Raw genomic sequence first — 18,756 nt, forward strand, 5'->3', positions numbered from 1 at the left:
TGGCCCTCGCTTCATTCGTCCAAGTTGGCCTAACAAACACTCGCTGCTCTGCTCAGCAGCCACACACACTCGCCAGTCCGGTACGGTTTGTTAATCTGGTCGCAATATATTTGGGGCACCTTGACAAAAAACAAAATAATTTTTCAACAAACAAAAGTCAATGACAAGATCTCCTCTAGGTATTTAGGCGTCAGTTGAGAACAAAACTCGTGGAGCAACAAATACTTTAAAAGGAAACACCGACTGGCCACTTCATTAGGTACACAGACAAAAGAAAAAAAGATAATGCTGAATTTTGATAGAAGCTGTCAGAGAAACATTCATTGGCCAATCGTGCGTTGTCATTTTAGTTAGCATCACAGACAGACTAGCATCAGCTTGTGCTCATTTACTTTATGAACTAATCATAGAGCGGCTAAAAATAACCAGACAAGCCGGAATACCTCAAAAGTTACTCATTAAAAGATTTCCGGGAAGGAGCGAGGATTTATTTTTTTTTCCCGAAGTGACAAGCGATGTCGATTGAGGAGCTGTCGTACGCTGTTTATGAAATAAACATGGAAATATAAAAAGAGTTCGTCACGGGCGCGCACGCTCACATTCATGCAACATCTAAAAATGTGCTCGCCGTCTTTCACAGGAAAGCGATGTGCGAACCTCAAGAAAAATACATTTCACACACCATGATGTTTATGCGCGCGTGAAATGAAATGTATAATAATTGCAAAAAAATATATGGTAAAAATGGCCGCAGCTTGTTTTATATATAGTTATAAAATATATATAATGTAACATTTGTCATCACTGGGGCAAAATCAATGTGTTTTGATTTGTGGCTCAATACGACGGCTGTGTGACTAATTTAACGAGCAGCACATTTTTAACGTCCTCTTTCCGAAACGAGTGTGACATCACGTCTGTGCTAATTGTTTCCGACGTGGAAATTGTAAATTATCAAAGCTCCCGTAGACGTAATCCCCCACCCGGATGGCCATCACCGACTTGACTCCCCCCCACCTAGCGTGATCAGATTAAGAATCCCCTTCCCCTCAGCACGATGAATTTTTATTTATTAGCTCGTTTATATGAAACGATGATTGTTTTAAAACGGCGGCTGCTGCATTTAGGGAGCGTGGGAGGCGGAGGTGTCCTACTCATCACCTTCTTCCTCACCCTTTACAATTGGTTTTAACTCAAGACCTCCCGCAGGCCTGTGTGGGTGTGTTCCTGCGTCCGTGCATGTAACACGACACACACTCTCACACACGCGCACACACACACACATACTCAAGTCAGGCTAATGAAATCATCTGTGGCTACATTAATCCCTCCTGAAGGCCACAGTCAAAATAACAGGGATTCTTTTAAATGCAGCTATCTTGCGCAGACAGGTGACGCACACACGCACACATTCTAAAAAGAAGCTTATCGAAGCAGTTTTCTGATGTGTAGCAGCCAAAATGCCCTCGCAAAGAAAAAATGCCGCCTTTACAACAGTGCGATGTCAAAGTTTGGAGCACACAACCGAAGAGAGCTTTCCTAGCATTTTTCATGTCAACCAGCCAAGATGTCCCTGCAATTAAAAAGTCCACAAGTGCGTGCGTGTTATACATACTCAAGTCTGAAAGTGGCCAAAATGTCTTCATAATGAACAGTTATGCCACAATGACAGAAAGAAATGTGTGGAGGGAGTTTTCCGGTGTCCACCAAACAAAATGTCCTCACAGCACACACAAAAAAAAAAGAGCTGCTCAGCTATGTTATCCGCACTCGCAATGAAAAATGTCAAAGACAAGTTACAGATGTGTGAACTCATACCTCCTTTCTCTTGTTTAGGGCAGATCCCCTTGGCCGGAGTCAGCCTCCTGTGGGCGTCGTCGTCCCTGCAGGGCGTCACCTGCACACCCACCTCCACGGGCAGCATCGGGGCTCGCCTCCCCATCTGCAGGGCGTGGCCCCGCGGGGAGATGGGGATGCTGGCGGCGCCGCCCGCCTCCCCGGGCTTGGCGGAGAAGGAGCCCGGCGCCCCCTGCGGGGGGCCACGGCACAGGCGCCGCTTGTGCTCGATGAAGACCAGGATGTCGCCCAGCGGGAAGTTGGTCTGGCACTGGCCGCACGTCAGCAGGTCGTGCTCCTCGGGGCCCCGGAGCGCGGCGGCCGGGACTGGCGACGGGGATCTCGCCGTGGTCTCATTGGCGTCGGCTGCGGGAGGAGGAGCACGACAGTTGAGTTATTCTCCAAGATGGAAAACTGAGAAAAGAAGACTGCGAAAAAAAAAAAAAAGGTGCCACAAATGATCACAATGTGTTTTGAAGTCGAAAACAAAGGGGATTGGTACGCAGCCCAATGAAGAAAATGTTTTGTAGTTGCCACACTATGCCACACGATGGCAGCATGGCACTTTTTCCCCCGCAATCAGACTAAATGAAGCTCCTCATCTCACTTCATCCCATTTTAGTTTGAGCGTCGAGCTAGCTTTATGCTCGCGGTTGGTGTTCGCCACCACGCACACACAAATTGCGGTGGCGAGATAACTTGATAAGAGCAACCCGTCGCGACCGCACGACCTAGTCGTTCCCTCGCAAGTGCCGACCGAGTTCATGGAATACATCTGGCACCTGCTTGGCTTATCCGCCCCACATCGGCGTGGGCGACACCAGAAACACGTCTGTACCATGTGCGTGCATGCGTGTTACGTGTGGCCAGGAAGCGCTTCATCTCTCGGTGCACGCTGGGTTTCCGCTGGCGGCCTTCGCTTCGTTTGCAGAGCTGCCACACACACACACACACACGACAAGGCCGCATCTATCCTGTGTGTGTGTGTGCGCAGGTGAGTCAAACAGTGTATCCTCAGCAGACATAAAATCTATAGAAGGTCCCGTTACCAGAGTAAATCTCATTCTTCACACATCTGACACGGACATTAATAACCATCGCGCTCACACTCAGGCACACCCCGATGGCGTCGACTTAGTCCCTCAGCTTAGCGTAAATCCCTAACGGACAAGCTAAAAAAAAAAAAAAGTCCTTTTCCCCAAGCCGGAAGCTCCGAGCTGGCTCCAGGTGTCCTGGGCCAACGTGCACCCAGGGAGAGGCGCCGATGCCCGGGAGAGATGCACAGCCTGGAACATCCATCTCGCTTCTCTCCAAACATGACACCCCTAATAATTGCTAAGGCAAAGATAACCGCTGTGTGTGCGTGCGTGTGCGTTATCAGCGCAAAAATCCTAAACTCCCTTATCTCTCGTCTCAAACTGTCAGAGCCTAGTTCCTCCTCCAAACTTGCCGTCACACTCGGTTTTTCCATCCCCCAATTTTTCCCCAAATGTTTTGCTATTCATTCACCCCGGCGCCCCCCACCTCAGCCCCCGTTCCGCTCCCGACATGGAAGGCTGGCGCATCGCCAGATCATTTCCATCTCATCATCTTTGGTGGCGGCGAAGGAACACAAACGCATATTTACCTGCGGATCACACAGCTTGTGGCCGCCGTTCATCGGGAAACGCTAATAGAGGAGCGCGGCGGCCATATTGGACGCGTGCGACGTATATTAGACGCAAATCTCCCAGCTAACAACACGGCATGTTCCTATTTGCGGGCGAGACGGCGAGACAGGTGGCGAGATGGCGACGGTAGGGGGAAGCCATCCATGCCAACTTTTTAAAAACTGAATATGCGAATCGCAAACACAAGTTTCGTATGGAATTGTTTGCTTTGATCTGACCAATCGGATGCAACATGAAATGCAAAAAATATTAGGTTTGTGGGGTTTTTTTTAAGCACACTTCTAATTTGTCAAATGAATTAATTTTTTTTTTTTGCTTTTTTTAGCTCGTCATTGACGCCAGGCCTCGCCAACGAGACTCGTTGGACCTCCTTGTGTCACTTGGATCGAGGTAAGATATTGTTTGTTAACCACATCTGTTCACTAATTTTCCCAAACTTGTGAGGCTTGTTGACTCGACGCCCGTGTCTTAAATGTTTTCTCAAAAGTCCAATCGAACAAAAAGTCAAGTTTCGGCTATTTCAAGGAACCTTCAAAATGTACTATTTGCACACTGCTGCATCTCATTCGGGCCTTCTTCTCACCTGTGTGGAAGTGCAGCAAGCGAGCGTGGAATGTTTGCAAAGGGGCAGTGAGTGTGTGTGTGTGTGTGTGTGTGAGTGTACGCGCCGACAAACACACACGCACAAGCAAAGGTGTAAAAATGGAAACACGCTCAAATCTGTAGCAGCGCGAGAGCCTGTCAAACACGCGGTCGAGCCGTGAAACTCAAAGCTGCTTGGCCCGCTCTCTCTCTCGCTCTCTCTCACACACACATACAGAGAAGGGAGTCAGGCAACCTTTGAGCGCCCCCTATCTGCCACCAGCATCACTACCGCACCTCAATTTTCAGAGAAGCTCAGCCAACTACTATTTGCGTCAGTGCATTAACAGATGACACGTGCTCGTGATTAAGTGGCTTTTTTTTAACCTGTGCTAATGCTTTTTGTTAAGTTTTCTTATTATATACCCAAGAAATGTTTTAAAAATATCATGCAACAATGTGATTTTCTTTCTTCAATTTTCAGAATCCCCCACATCACGTTCTTATTTTATTTAACCCAGAGCTAGACAACAAATATTTTTCTTTAATTTAGGTTTCAAAGGTTTTTCAGATCTGTGCTTTATAACTGAACAGCAACAATTCGTTTTCAATGCCGGAGCACAGCGCGAGTTCATTGGGCCGAACAATTTTGAAAAATTATCTCATTTCACCCCCTTAATTCAACAAATACAAACAATGAATTGAAAAGTATTACAATAAAAATCACGTCAACTTTTCATGCTTCATGAAACAAACTTTCAACACGTCGACATCACTTCTCAAACGTTTATCTCGCTGAGATCAAGGTTTTCCCCCAAATGACAGCCATTGGAATGAGAAAATTGCATTTGTCAATTTAAATTCAATTAATTGTTCAGCCCTACGGTAAGATGATAACTATCATATAAAATATAGCTTGCAGTACCAATACGCTTCCGAAACGTTCTCTATATTTGGATTGGGAAGGCAAGCATTTTTTATTTAAAGCTAAGAATGATTTTTCCCATTCTTAACCTCATCTGAGCCCTGGCTTTGTTCCACGAGCGTCGTTTGTGCACCGGCGGAGGTTGTTCAAAGCGAGCTGGAGGGAGTGTTTTGCGAGCTTACATCAGCGGCCTTTAATAAATCTCATAAAAAAGCCTAATGATGGCGGGCGAGCCGATCTAAACGCTGGCTGGCCGGGAGCGGGGCAAAAATTCCCAGCGAGGTCTGTCAGTGGAATTTAGAGGAAAGAGAATTTTTATACAAAACGGCCACGCTGCTCACGCTAACCCCCCCCCCCCCCCCCCTCCTGCTTTGTCTTTGTTTGCATTTTCCTAGGGAAAAAAGGAACACGCAAGTACGCCCCCAGGGTGGCGCAGGGGATCGGGTGGGGCAGGGGGGGGACTCTTCTTCTTAGCCCACCACCCCCCAAAAAAGTGTCCAATTACAAAGATCAGCGTCAAATTTAGCTCAGGTTTATCTCACTTTTGTTTTGTATTTTTGGGTGGAATTCTTTTGATCAAAAAGTTGATGTGAAATTTTAGCATCATTGTTTTGCTGTTTTTCTTTTACGCTTGTATGTGGGTTTTATTTTTTTCATTTTTTTATTTCCTCACCCTTTTTGTGTTTCTTTTTTTACTTTTTTTGCCAACAATATTTGTATCCCTTTTTTTTCTCTGTATCCCAAACTTTATTTTTTTTTAACTTTTAATTTTCTTTTTGCCTTTTATGGTGTGCTTTGAAATCATTTAGCAGTTTGTTTAACATGTTTGGCTTCTAGATTTTTTTTCCAAGGTTCATCTGGAAAATTTAGAGAAAAGGGAATTTTTCAGCAAAAATTCTCACTCCCCTCCCCTTCTTGATTTTCCCAGTTATACACACACACGCGCACACACACACATTCTATACCCTGGGGGGGGGCAGGGGCTGGGGAGGGGGGTGATAGGGCTGCTCGCATGTTGGTGATTCTCGCTCCCGTCGGGAATAAACGACACCGGCGACGACATCGCAGATGGTTGCAATCAAAAATTCAAACGACAAGCGGCCTCGCTTTAGCCTCCGCCGCCCCCGCAGGCGGGGGAACGCTCCGGACGGCCGAGCCCCCGCAGACGACGAGGCATGACGTGGCAAGATAGGCATCGGCGTTTGACAAACTTTTCCGCGATAAGATAACGAGCGAGCGAGCGGCGTACAAAATTCATCAGATGTGCTCGGCTGACGACGCTAAAATATTAAAGCAAAATGAGGGAACAAAGTGAAATGGCCGACAGCCAATCGGGAGCCAATCAACGCCTGCGAGCAAGTCGTCTGCTTGCTTATGCTCACACACCGTATGCGTGTGTGTGTGTGTGTGTGTGTGTGTGTGTGTGTGTGTGTGTGTGTGTGTGTGTGTGTGTGTGTGTGTGTGTGTGTGTGTGTGTGTTGCCATATGGTGCAAATAAAGAAGGGGAAAAGTGTTGAGCAGATCAGATCAGGGAAAGGCGCATCGGCTATATGTGACGCCGCCTTTTCGTCAAGCGACTAACAACCATGCTAAAGTTCACGTTAGATGTAAAAAAAAAAAAAAAACAGTCTGTCAATCTCCATTTTGTCTGCGGCAGAGGGAGCAAGGGCAGCTCGTGTGACTCGAGGATTGACGAGCAAAGACCTCAAATTATAGAAGAGGTGGTAAAATTTTCGTTGGGGCGCTTTGATGAAAAAGCTCGGCTCGCCATAAAAATGCCAAAAGGTGCTGTTTTGTGATTGCCAGCCACTTGATGCCTGCTGAGATCAGGCCAAAGCAATATCTAATGTACAAGTAGTGCTTTGACGCCACAGCTCAATTAAGTTTGTAACAACAACAGATGTAGTGTGGTGTGTGAGCCTTTAAAAGGCGGGGCTTAGTTTGGGTGTGAGATTTTTTATTTTATTTTTTCCCACTCCAGTGACAATGTATCTGAAAATTGCTTGAAACTTGAAATCTGACTCACAGCGCAAAGCATTTTTTGAATAAATTGAACTGGTAATGGCAAGTTCCACCTCATGTAAGATACTTTTTGAAATCTGTTTCCAGCTCGAGGCCGGCGGCTACCACGAAAGGGGCTCGATTCCGCGAAGCCTCGCTCGGCTGTGGGGAAATATGCCGCCATTCTGGTGGGTGCCCCCGCCGAGGTCCGCGGGGCTCATCATCCGCGTGACTCGGATGACTGCGAGAATGGCGGCCGGCCACCTGCGGCGACTTCTCGTGTAAGCGGACACCTGCCTGACAGTTGACACCTCAACTCACGCTTGCCTTTTTACATTATTCCATTAAAAAAAAAAGAAAAGAAAAGGTTGTTTCGTGTTGACTTAATCAAATCTTCTCTGCCTCCTCCAGCCCGAGGTGCGATCCGATGCCGGAAAACCGGAACAATCCACCTTGAGGAAATAGCCCACAGTGACAAGCTCAAGTCCAAAGTGAGACAGTTTGACCGTTTTTTCATCTATGTGTGTGTGTGTGTGTGTGTGTGTTGTCTGAGTGTAAACAGTAATTGGAATTGGCCCGCGGCGAGGTTGCTTCGCGTTGGTCTCCAAACCCAGTTTGAGAACAAGTTGGGCTTGATGACTGCGGCCTGCTCGCCACGCTAACCAGAAACCGACGACGTCGTTGTACTTTGGTTTCATAACGCGGTCTCACGCGCTCTTATACAAAACATGAAAAAGATGTTTACTCGTTAATTATGGTTATGAATTTATGAAAATTTCAGAGTGGATTCAAGTGTCAATGTGGCGATTATTATTCCCATTTTGAGTAAACATTTTTTGTTAATGTTCATTGGCGCAACAAAAATTGAACTGCAACCGTTCATTGACGATGCCAGGGCTAACGTTAGCCTAGCTCAGCTGAGAGACGGTGGATATAAAAAGTCGACACAACCCTATTCAATTGACAGGATTTTGTGCTATAAAAAAAATTAGGGGGATTATGAACAGTTATAGCGGTCGGCGTTCGCGCAAAAACTTCAGGCCTCTGCGAGAAAGCAAAAGAATAAATGTCAGTAAAAGCCTACTAGAACATCTGAGTTTGAATTGGAGTAGAAGAGCCTGTGCACACTTTTTCCCCTTCCTTCTAAATTTTCAATGAAGTTCTTAGTGGTCACAATTGAGGTAAAAGTTGAGATTTTATTTTTCCACATGACCCCCACAAAAAAGATGGCATTTGACCATCCTCAACTTTAGACAAGTTCGAGTTTCCAATTTATTTTTTCTTGTTTTAATTCTTGTAGATGAAATATTGTCATTCTGATTTTGACTATACTACTAATACAATACTATATGAAGCACTCATGCTATATAAATCCAATTAAATAAATTTGATAAGAAATTCAATTGAATAAATTCAATCAACCTATATATAATGAGTTTGATTTTGATTGTACAGCCAAATTAAAGGACAAAATGAGATGGAGGCGTGTCTTCACCACATCCAAATTGTGATTGCTTTTGACTTGGCAGAGGTGGGCAGGGCACACTGGGGGTGACATTCAAACTTCCGCTACACACACACACACACACACACACACACACACACACACACACACACACACACACACACACTTCTAACTCATTTTTTTGCCACAGTTGTGACTTGTAGAACAGCATTAAACCAAATCGACACAGAAGGTTTTTAGACTGGTTTGTCCTGTACCAAGACAGATTTTTTTGCTAACTTTTAATAACACACGGAATTAAATTGCAGTGTGTGTGCGTGTGTGTCTAAATTTGAATGATTTGGGCTCTGTAGAAATTTGCCCACACACACACACACACTTGCTGATCGCAGTTATCGGTTCCGAAGCGGGACGACAGCAATGCAAAAGCTCTAGCGAAAGCTTCGTCGGAGTTGAATTGAAACGGTTTGGCCTTGGTGTGAGGGCTTTGCTCTACTGAGCTGACATTCAAGCTTCCGCTCGGCACATGCGCACCCACAGAGCCCAAATAATGATCTTTTTAGGCGTCTGGAGCGAGCCTGAGTAAACAAGACAAACACTTTGTCGCTCATCCGCTGTGTATCTGTGTGTGGTGTGCTAGAACAGGTAGGACCAGATTGAGGCCCGTCTATTTTACGCGGTCAACCAACCATCTTGTCCTCCCAATCAGCAAGACACTTCTTCACACCGTTGTGTGGCTCAAATTCAAAAGCAGGTCTGTGCGTGTCTCTCTGTGTTCGTGTCTGTGTGTGTCTGTAAGTTATGCAAAGCGACCAGAAAGAAAAAAAAAAAAGACGTCAAACAAAGTGACCCATGGCTGCAAGCGGGGGTGGGAAATATTTAACTGTTATGCCAAATTTGTCCCCTGCAGCAGACAAATGAAAATATGCAAACTTCTTTTTTTTTTTTTTTGGTCATAATGCATGCAGGTAAGTGTCACACACACATGAGCACACTTGACACACATACCCTGAGGTACAACTGTAGTTTGGGATTTTTTTTTTTTTTTTTTTGCTCCTCCACATTCTAAAATTAATTGTCTGCACATCAATCAACTTGACTCATTAAAATATTGCAAAGCATCCAATGTGGCTTAGCGATGGTAATAATAACAATAATAAAACTCTGCAATAATGAGAAATTGCATGAAAGAGCTCCCCAATTGTCTCACTAAGTGATGGGGATCAATAATTTGTAACACACACACACAAAACATTGGCCACAGATTACATCATGAGCTGGTGTGCATTGAATTAGTGCGATTAGGCCTCGTCTATCAAATTGAATCGAGCGGCAGGCAGGCAGCACGGAGGAGATGAAGGTTCAAATTGATATTAGGATTCGGATTATAGGACACTTGTAATCTTTTACACACAGCAAATAGATAAGTGTGTATTATCACAAATGCCCGTGACAAGATAAGTTCTTTAAAGAAATCAAATGAGCAAAAGTTCTTATCTCGTCATGCATGCTTTGTTCTGTTTAAACAAACTTTATATAGTGCGCGATTTGCGTGTGTGATGATTGCAATAAGAAGCAAAAACAGCTTGATGAAGGCGTGCAATTGGGGTGGTTGTGCATGTGCAATGCACACGTTTAAAGCATCATTGTTTTGTGCAAAAGGGGGGAATGCATTTTTGCAATTGAACAAATACCGCGCACGTTTAGCAAAACAATAAATTGTTGTGGCGAGTTTGTCGTTGGACGTTGTTTTGCGAGAAAAGCCCGTCTGTCTCGCCATTAAATGATGACAAAATTAAACGCGAGTGTTATAAGTGACGCGGTTGAATTTTTCGGCTACTATTTCAACTTTGTTTCGTCCTGTTTTAAACGCGCCGTTGAACGAGAGATCCACGTGTCGGAATCAAATCGAGAAAATGCGAGTTATTTGAATTCGCCTGAGTCCCAGTTGAAATCCCAATCATATCGACGCGCGTTTTTTCCGCGGCGGGCAAAGGTTAAGATGTTGCGGAGGGTTCGGCGTGTCGCGACGAGGCGTGCATCTCACCTGGTGCCGTCTCCCGGTGGCTCAATGACAAGTGCTGCGGGTTCACCTGCTTGCGGCGGGACATCGCCCCGGCATTTACTCTGGCATTGCCCGGTGAACGGCACTTGGAGTCGGCTCGGACCGTTGTGTCGGTCTGCTGTGGCTCTCGCGTGGACCGGACCCTTACTCCTCTTTTTAAAATGTGTATTTTATTTTATTTGCGCGTCTTCCTCGACAATTGCTGCGCAAGTTTGGCGGGCAGAAAAAGGATGCAGGCTACGCGCTGTCCTTCTTCGGGGCAGACAAAACACCTGGACGCGCGCAGCGGGAGCAGGAAGAAGCCACAATGCCAAAACCAAAACAAAAAGCTGCAAAATCCTGCGCCGCGATGCCGCTTTCTTGTCACTGTTAATTTAGGATCCCGCTGCAAGCACCTTCCTCTTTCCGCTGCTGGTGGTGGTGGTGCACTGAAAAAAAATGACCCTTTGGCACCGGCTCCTTGTGTGCGTTTTGGCATCGGCGCTCGGAACGGCAACTCTTGGCTCCTGTGGCGGGAGACTCGCTGATGGAGAGAGAAAGAGAGAGAGAACGAGAGAGCGAGGCAGAGAAAGAGTGAGCGAGAGAGAATGCACGGGCAGACAAGACACCTCCTCCTCCTTCTCTTTCTCCTCCTTGTCCAACAAGAGAGTCCAAATGTTTCCTCCTGCTTTCCCTGTTGGGTCTTGTTTAAGAGGACGACCCCATTTGTGTCTGCGCGTGTTTGCGGGCGTTTTGAGATGTGCCAGCAGGATCAAATGGGGCCAAAGGCTGGTGCCTGCATGTGCCCACCCCTGTTATAGTAGTCTTTTGTTATTTACAACAAAAGTATTCCAGCAGAAAAATCGTAATATGATAGTGCGTTTGCAGGGTGCCCACGTGCACGCCAGACCAACAGGGGGCGCTGTTTGTTGATTTAGCCAATCGGAAGCACGTTATTAAAAGGTGACACTTTTTACTTGTTATTCCTGAATGTCACACTCGAGTCTAACGTTTTAAAAAATATATTTTTTATTCATAACAAACCGGTATGTCAGCCAATCAAAAAGCAAAACAAAGTCACTTAAGAGGAAAAGTTTTAATGGTTATATCATTTAAAAAAAAGTATAAAATAAATAATGCCATGTAGTTTACAGCGATGTGGTTGACAAGAACTATAAGCATGCTGATATTGGTCGATGTCATGACCGTAGACACCCATGTTGTGAGACAACAGCGCCCTCTGTTGATCCACTCAAGTCATTTTCCTAATGCTTTGCCTGCAAAGAACTGCAGTTGTGCTTAAATAGAAGTAAAAATAGAAAGACAGAACCGGACTGAAAATAAACATTAATTTTCACTGTAGGTTATTTTGATTAAAAATATGCCAATTTTGATGATAAAAGCCTTGCTAATGATAACTAAAAAAAATACTTTTTCCCCAGAACATTCGTTTTTTAGCACACAATATCATCAAGTTCATCAATTAAGGTGCGCTAATGCTACACCGATGCACTTAACAAATTTTTGAAAATGGCAAACCTTCAAATACACCCTGACTAGTGAGTCACTTGCCGTAGTTGTGAAAGTTGTCTTCGTTTGTCTTCTTACTGTATTATACTGCCCCCGGTGGGCAAGTGGTGCACGCCAGGAGTCGCAATAAATGTCATTTCTTTTCATTGCACTTAATTGGGTTATTACTACATTTGATAAAGTTCAGGGCTATTAGAAAGCCCTAATGAGCCCTCATCATTTACAGAGGCGACCTGATGTTAAGCACTGGAACTACATTGTCCAACATAAAACAGCGCCGTTTAAATGTTGACACTATTTCCTGGTGGAGCAAAAGAAGAAGAAGAAGCGTTTGCTCTCCCGCTCGCCGCAGCGGCGATACATTTAACGCCGGGCCATTAATAAAAGATGGTGAGCAATTTTAAGAGCATTAGAAGTTTGATTGCTGCAGGGCAGACCTGAGGGACTTTCAGGGCCACTAATTATTTATTTATATAAATGAAATGTCATCTCAGCTCTGGCTCAAGTAGACGTAACCTCGGCAGACGCACCGAGGACAGAGATAGAGATGGCACGGTGACGGCCGTCGAAAGTAGCGCCCCCTAAAATTTGGCAAAATCTGCCTCAAGTCCGTTTGAAAAAAAAACATTTCATTACAGTTTTGATGTCATTTTGAATTTTTTTATTTTTTTTTTAACAATCGCTAACTACCCAAAATAAAAACTCAGAAGTCATGCTCAAAAAGGAACAGGAAGTGAGCCATTTTGGTTTGAAGCAGCTCTTTATGAAGTGACTTCACACTCTCTCTGCAGTGTTGCAATGAAATTGATGTGCGAGTGTAGTGGAAGCAGAAGTCGTCATGCGTTGGTCCACAGTTTGTGTTGCTGTAGAGCTCCCAACTTTTGGGGGTTGCTTTTTTTTTTTTTTTTTTCCCTCAATCACCGGCCTCCATGAATACTAAAAGAAATCCACGAACCTAAGTTCTCACACACACACTCTCCCCGGCTCCCTTGATCCTCACCCGTGGGTGCTCTCAATAATACATCAATGTCTCCATTATAGCTTGTATGCGCAGGCAGTTTAGGCTGCATGCGGGGTGGCTGCGGCGCACACCGCAAATACCGTTTGTGGACACGGGAAATGTTTTAAGTCCAAAGTGTTGCCTCCGAGGGGACACGCTGAGTTCCGCCGCCTAGCCGTCGGGTACCTGAACGCACCGCAGGGTGTTTAGAAGAATGCTCAAGAAAGTTTGGATGCGCTAACAGGGCTAGCAAGAACCTCGGACGTCGAACAAAAGACACTAAAAAAGGCTCGTCGCTTTGATACAAATGCAAAAATAAAAGTTCCTTATATGAGTGATGGTTGTAGAAATAGTCTGTACCTGGGTGCAACTGTACACATTGTAAAAGTGTGAACAGGTGACATTTTAAGTCACATTTTAAAATCCTCCAAGCGTAATAAGAAGCATGCAAATGAAGGTAATTATGTCCCATTACATGACATTTAACAAATAGGCGCATGACGTTTCATAAGAATACTATTAATAATAATATATATATAACGTGAAACTAAAATAGTATGTTAGTCAAATGTAAAAGAAAATATTTTAAAAAAATATTTAATACAAAATGCGAGGGAAAAGATATTTGCAAAAGAGGATACTGAAAGTAAAAAAACATGAGTAATATTAAATAAAAAAAGATGACAAAATAATTTTAAAAAATATTATAGGAAATATGACATTCACATTTTTTAAGATATACATTTCTGTGTAATACTAATAATAGAATACCCTTTAAAAGCTAAAAAATACAGCAAATTTAAAACTATGCCTCTTTGAAAAAAGTGACCCAAAAAAATAGGCCAACCCAAAGGAGGACAAACAGCGTCCACAATGCAGTTTTTATGAGTCAAAAGTGGTTTAAAAAAAAAAAAAGGAACAAAAGAAGGCAATGCGGCCCCCTTGGGGTCAAAGGTCGCACCCATTTGGATGCATCAAAGCTCATAAACAATGAGAGGTCCACTTCATGGGAATATGAATATTGCACTCATCTGAATGCGCAGTGCTTCATTATGCAATGTTTAATATTAATAAAGAAAGTAGATAGATATATTATTCATAAGCTGATTTACTGTGGAATCCGTGAGTGTATGTGTGTGTGCCTGTGTGTGTGTGTGTTGACGTGAGAGACACATTGAGACGCTCCCTTGCTACAGGCGATACAAGCAGACGATGCTCTTACTCCTTTTCCATCCTGACAATTCCTGCCACCAGTTAAGAGGATTTGTCCGAGCACCGATGAATTTATAATGAATGCAGATTCCCCATTTTTAATCGGGGCACCTAAATGATTCACCGCTAGTGCGTCTCGGAGGTGCGCCAGCCGCCAGCCTTGCACAGACAAATCAAGGCGGGTCCATCGATGTCATTCAGAAACTTGCTTTTTCACAGCTGCTCGTGTCACTCGACATTACTTTTAATTGTTTAGGAAATATTAGGAGCTAAATTGATGTGTTACTACATGTTTTTTGTAGTTGTTGCCTGTTGGTCCCTCTCAATTATGTTTTTGCTGTGCCCCCGCCTAGAAGAAAAAAAGATTTCACTCACACACCCCAACTCTCTTCAGTGACTATAAATATCATTTGTCTATAAAACTGTAATAAGTACACCTCTGCATAACATTGCATACTTATGTATCCTTTCATTTTAAAGCAAAACACGATTATAGCATGAGTAATAATTGCAAAGACTGTCAAGACTCACATTTGATTGAATTAGACACCACTTGTCTTCTTGATCTCAAATACCTTTTTTTATGAACGATGTCGGGTGTCATATTTGATTAAATGAAACATCTCATCCACGGCTTGTAGACGTTGCCAAGTAGTTACTTGGCTCCCTCTAGGGTTCGTAATCGCAAGTACAACTTCAAACGATAACAGCGCATTAAAAATTCTAATAATTGCACTTTACATTTTGAGAGACTTCTACAGATTTGTAACGCCAATTGTAGTATTCTGCTTTAGTAATGTGTGGGATTTTTCAGAAATTGACAGTAATGCCTTTAATGTACGAAGTGTTGAAAGAAAAGTAAAACCCAAGCATCATGACGTCACATCCGCCACAAACGTAACATCCGACGGAATCCACAATGGCGACTCTCTTACCAATTGAATGGATGGATGCCGTTTGCTAGCTTATTTCGAGCCAACTATCTATTGTGCTTTCTAGTCGTCCGGAAGTTTGTTTATATACGCCACAAACTACATGTTAAAGGTAGGACACGTTGTGTTTTGAGAAATATGCAACTTTAGACAAATATTGGTCTTTACCTGTCCGCTTAGCATGCTACAGGTCGTTAGCAGCTAACGACTAGCTAACTTAGCTAGACAGCGACGCGTGAACCATGGCAAATTGAAACGTTGACGTTTTTCATTATTTCCTATTTTACGAACTCAAATGCGGGCTCGGCTGATTAACAACATTGGTGGTCTTGTTTTGAGTTAACGAAGCCACTTTCAGCGTTTACTCTCAAACTACCTATGACGAGGGACGAACGCTATGAATACATTAATGCTGGGGGTAACTAGGCGACCTAAGCTGCTTGGAAAGGTACAGGGCATTCAATTCCGGCGTTACTCTATGTATCTTTTCTGTATTATTTTAAGTCAACCTAAAATGTGTGTTATCTTACTGCTGAAGCGCGTATGCCTAAGTTCTCAAGTTTTGTTCTGTCCAGCAGGCAGTCAACGCGGGGCCCTCTTCCTCTGTGGCCTCTCCCCAGCTGAATAAGGAGTCGAAAGAAAATGCGGCAGCACAGCAGCAGGCCATGTTGGACCACATCAAACCATGCTGGTACTGGGACAAGAAAGATTTAGCACACACGCCCTCTCAGTCGGAAGGCCTGGACCCAGGCACCGAAGCCCGCTACCGCAGAGAGGGAGCCCGCTTCATATTCGACGTGGGCACCAAACTCGGCCTGTATCCTCTTTTGTGACATAACTTTTCAGAAAGCACCCATAATGTAGCGTAGAATCGGTTTTTGCTTCCTTGACGACTGGTAGACATTACGACACACTGGCGACGGGCATCATCTACTTCCACCGTTTCTACATGTTTCACTCTTTCAAGCAGTTCCCCAGATATGTAAGTTCTTGTCAGGGCAAGGAAAAGGTTTTTATAAACCTGTAATTTTTGCTATACTTTTTTCCCCTCAGTAAAGATGTTACAATACATTTTACCGGTTATTTTTTCATGAGTTTAGATTTCCTTTGATGGAATTTTTTGTGACAAGTCAAATCCTCTGAGGGTAAAAAAAAAAATAAAAATTAAGGACAAATATTTCATAAAGTACACTTTTTTTTTTTTTTTTTTTTAATCCTGAGGAAGTAAAGGCAACATTTTAATTAACAAAGTTTTCACTGTTTTAAAAAAAAAAGCGATGTTTGTGTTATAGGTGACGGGAGCTTGTTGTCTCTTTCTGGCGGGCAAAGTGGAGGAAACGCCCAAAAAGTGCAAAGACATCATCAAGACGGCACGCAGTTTGCTCAACGATGTGCAGTTTGCGCAGTTTGGAGATGACCCCAAGGTCCACTTCGCAAACATTTTTACATGTTAGGGATAAAAGTTGAATTGGAAGACAAAGTGTGTGCGTGTTCCAGGAGGAGGTGATGGTGTTGGAGCGAATCCTGCTGCAGACCATCAAGTTTGACCTGCAAGTAGAGCATCCTTACATGTTCCTCCTGCGTTACGTCAAGCAGCTCAAAGGTTGACGCCATTTTATGAAGACGTCCACGGTTGTCATATAATGTTGCCAACTGACCTTTGACCTGTTGCATCGGTAAAGGGGAGAAGAATAAAGTGTGCAAGGTGCTCCAGATGGCTTGGACCTTCGTCAACGACAGGTGAGGCTCTCGTCACGTGACCTTTGGAAACAAAAAACATTGGGTTGATCTGCAGTAACTCTATTCACCATTCGACCCAACAGCCTGTGCACCATGCTGTCGCTGCAGTGGGAGCCGGAGATCATCGCGGTGGCCGTCATGTACCTGGCGGGCCGCCTGTGCAAGTTCGACCTCCAGGAGTGGACGGCAAAGCAATCGTCGCGCCGCTGGTGGGAGCAGTTTGTCCAAGACGTCCCCGTTGAGCTCCTCGAAGGTAAAGGCGCGTCCCGCAAAGTCGTTGACACGGACTGATGCTTTTCCAGCAAAGATAAAAATGTTTTTGCGTATTAGACATCTGCCATCAGATCCTGGACTTGTACTCCCACGGCAATAAGCCCATCCCCCAGCAGATGCAGGATAAGGAGCGGGCGCCCGCTGCCCCCATCCTGACTCCCACCCCCCCGGCGCCGCCATTAGCCGCCAACCCTCCGCCGCCTCCGCCCCCGGCCAAGAAGGCGTCCCCGCAAGGCGGGAGCCCAGCGCGACAACTCAAACGGACACATGTGAGCGAGCCAGCCCGCGCCTCATTTGCATCCCTTTGCTGCCGCTGGCCACTAAAATCTTTCTCCCCGCAGACCTCCCCCAAGGAAGAACCAAAGCCCTCAGGTACACACACACACACACACGCGCGTCCTGAATATCGATAGAAAACATTTTGAATATTTGAACATGTTTAATGTTCTTTCATCTTCAGAACAAGCTGGATCAAAGATTCCTCGACTGGAGAGCCCCATGCCGCCGCTGCCCACTTCGCAACCGCCGCCGCCACCGGGTATGCAATAAACAAAGTTTTCCATCAACATTTTCATGTAGAAGTTTGGCAGTATCCCGTAAAATGCGACATATTTTCCTCTTTTGTCTGTTGTAGAGCGCAAACCCGCTGCCCCTGCCCCACCCACCGAAGTGGAAGCCCCAAGCGAAGCAGCCCCGCCGCCACCTCACGCGCCACCGCCTAACCAGCCCCACGCGCCCCCTCCCCTCCCTCACCGGCCACCTCCGCCGCCACCCTCCAACTACGTCATGTCCACCACCAGCTCGTACATGTCGGGCGAGGGCTACCAGAGCCTGCAGTCCATGATGAAGACGGAGGCGCCCTCCTATGCGCCCCCCATGCCACCAACCTACGCCCCCCCGATGCCACCCTACCACGTGTACCCGCCGCCCAGCGCCCCACCACCGACCCATCCTCCACCTGCGGGCTACCCGCCGCCCACAATGCCTCCTAGCTACCCGCCGCCCGGCTACACCAACTTTCCTCCCCCGCCACACATGCCACCCACCCACGTACCCCCGCCCATTGGCCTCCCCCCTGCCGGATACCCGCCCCCGCCCGTGCCGCAAGGCCAGCCACAGGTGCCCCTGCCCCCGCCACCTGGCATGCCCATGAACCGCGGTGGATGGATGAGATGAAACGAGATGAGATGAATTTCAGCCGATAGAGCCGGTCTAATTTTTTTGTGTGTTGTTGACATCGTGTCGTGGTTTAGGTCGACCACGTGGAATTTTCTGCCCTTGTGTGCCTTACGTTAGCAAGGCATGGTTCTGCTTCTCACCCTCACCTTTGGGTTTGTGTCAAATTGGCATTTTGGGAAAAATAATTTGCATTTTTTGTTCAGTTTTCTTACACCTAGGTTAGGGACCAACACTTGACAGGAATAGTAGCTGTATAGACAGAGGCGGGGCCCACTAGCCACAAATTGTACAACGTGAGAATAATCAGTCGTCCCAAAAATTTTCAAAATTGGTATCAGTGATGGCTTGTTGTGTTTTATTTTGCCAT

The 18,756-nt window shown here is 45.3% G+C and overlaps 2 protein-coding genes across 9 annotated transcripts in view; one reads left to right on the top strand and one right to left on the bottom strand.

Moving 5' to 3' along the window:
- The window catches only part of bcl11bb (BAF chromatin remodeling complex subunit BCL11B b), a 27,479-nt gene extending 16,346 nt beyond the window's left edge, over positions 1–11,133 (bottom strand). The window contains exons 1-2 of the mRNA XM_037245108.1: positions 10,527–11,133; positions 1,819–2,202 (exon numbers count right to left, since the gene is read on the bottom strand). Coding sequence (XP_037101003.1) covers positions 1,819–2,202; positions 10,527–10,590 — 448 coding nt within the window. The 5' untranslated portion in view covers positions 10,591–11,133. The remainder of the gene's footprint in view (positions 1–1,818; positions 2,203–10,526) is intronic.
- On the top strand, positions 3,814–18,719 carry ccnk (cyclin K). Of its 8 annotated transcripts, XM_037245114.1 has the most exons (14): positions 3,814–3,896; positions 7,123–7,295; positions 7,426–7,505; positions 9,125–9,233; positions 15,776–16,014; positions 16,098–16,179; positions 16,490–16,621; positions 16,695–16,800; positions 16,880–16,937; positions 17,021–17,190; positions 17,268–17,479; positions 17,552–17,582; positions 17,671–17,748; positions 17,845–18,719. In XM_037245114.1, exons 5-14 carry the CDS (start codon positions 15,863–15,865, stop codon positions 18,384–18,386), a joined length of 1,563 nt encoding a protein of 520 aa, XP_037101009.1. In that variant the 5' UTR covers positions 3,814–3,896; positions 7,123–7,295; positions 7,426–7,505; positions 9,125–9,233; positions 15,776–15,862; the 3' UTR covers positions 18,387–18,719. The 8 variants fall into 8 exon arrangements, 7 of the variants coding, with proteins under 7 accessions (XP_037101009.1, XP_037101010.1, XP_037101008.1 ...); XM_037245115.1 differs by lacking the exon at positions 3,814–3,896 and having other exon boundaries at positions 6,809–7,295; positions 15,773–16,014; XM_037245113.1 differs by lacking the exon at positions 3,814–3,896 and having other exon boundaries at positions 6,809–7,295.
- Positions 18,720–18,756: the final 37 nt, after the last annotated feature.

This window comes from Syngnathus acus, chromosome 24 (genome assembly GCF_901709675.1).
Source record: "Syngnathus acus chromosome 24, fSynAcu1.2, whole genome shotgun sequence".
Lineage (NCBI taxonomy): Eukaryota > Metazoa > Chordata > Actinopteri > Syngnathiformes > Syngnathidae > Syngnathus > Syngnathus acus.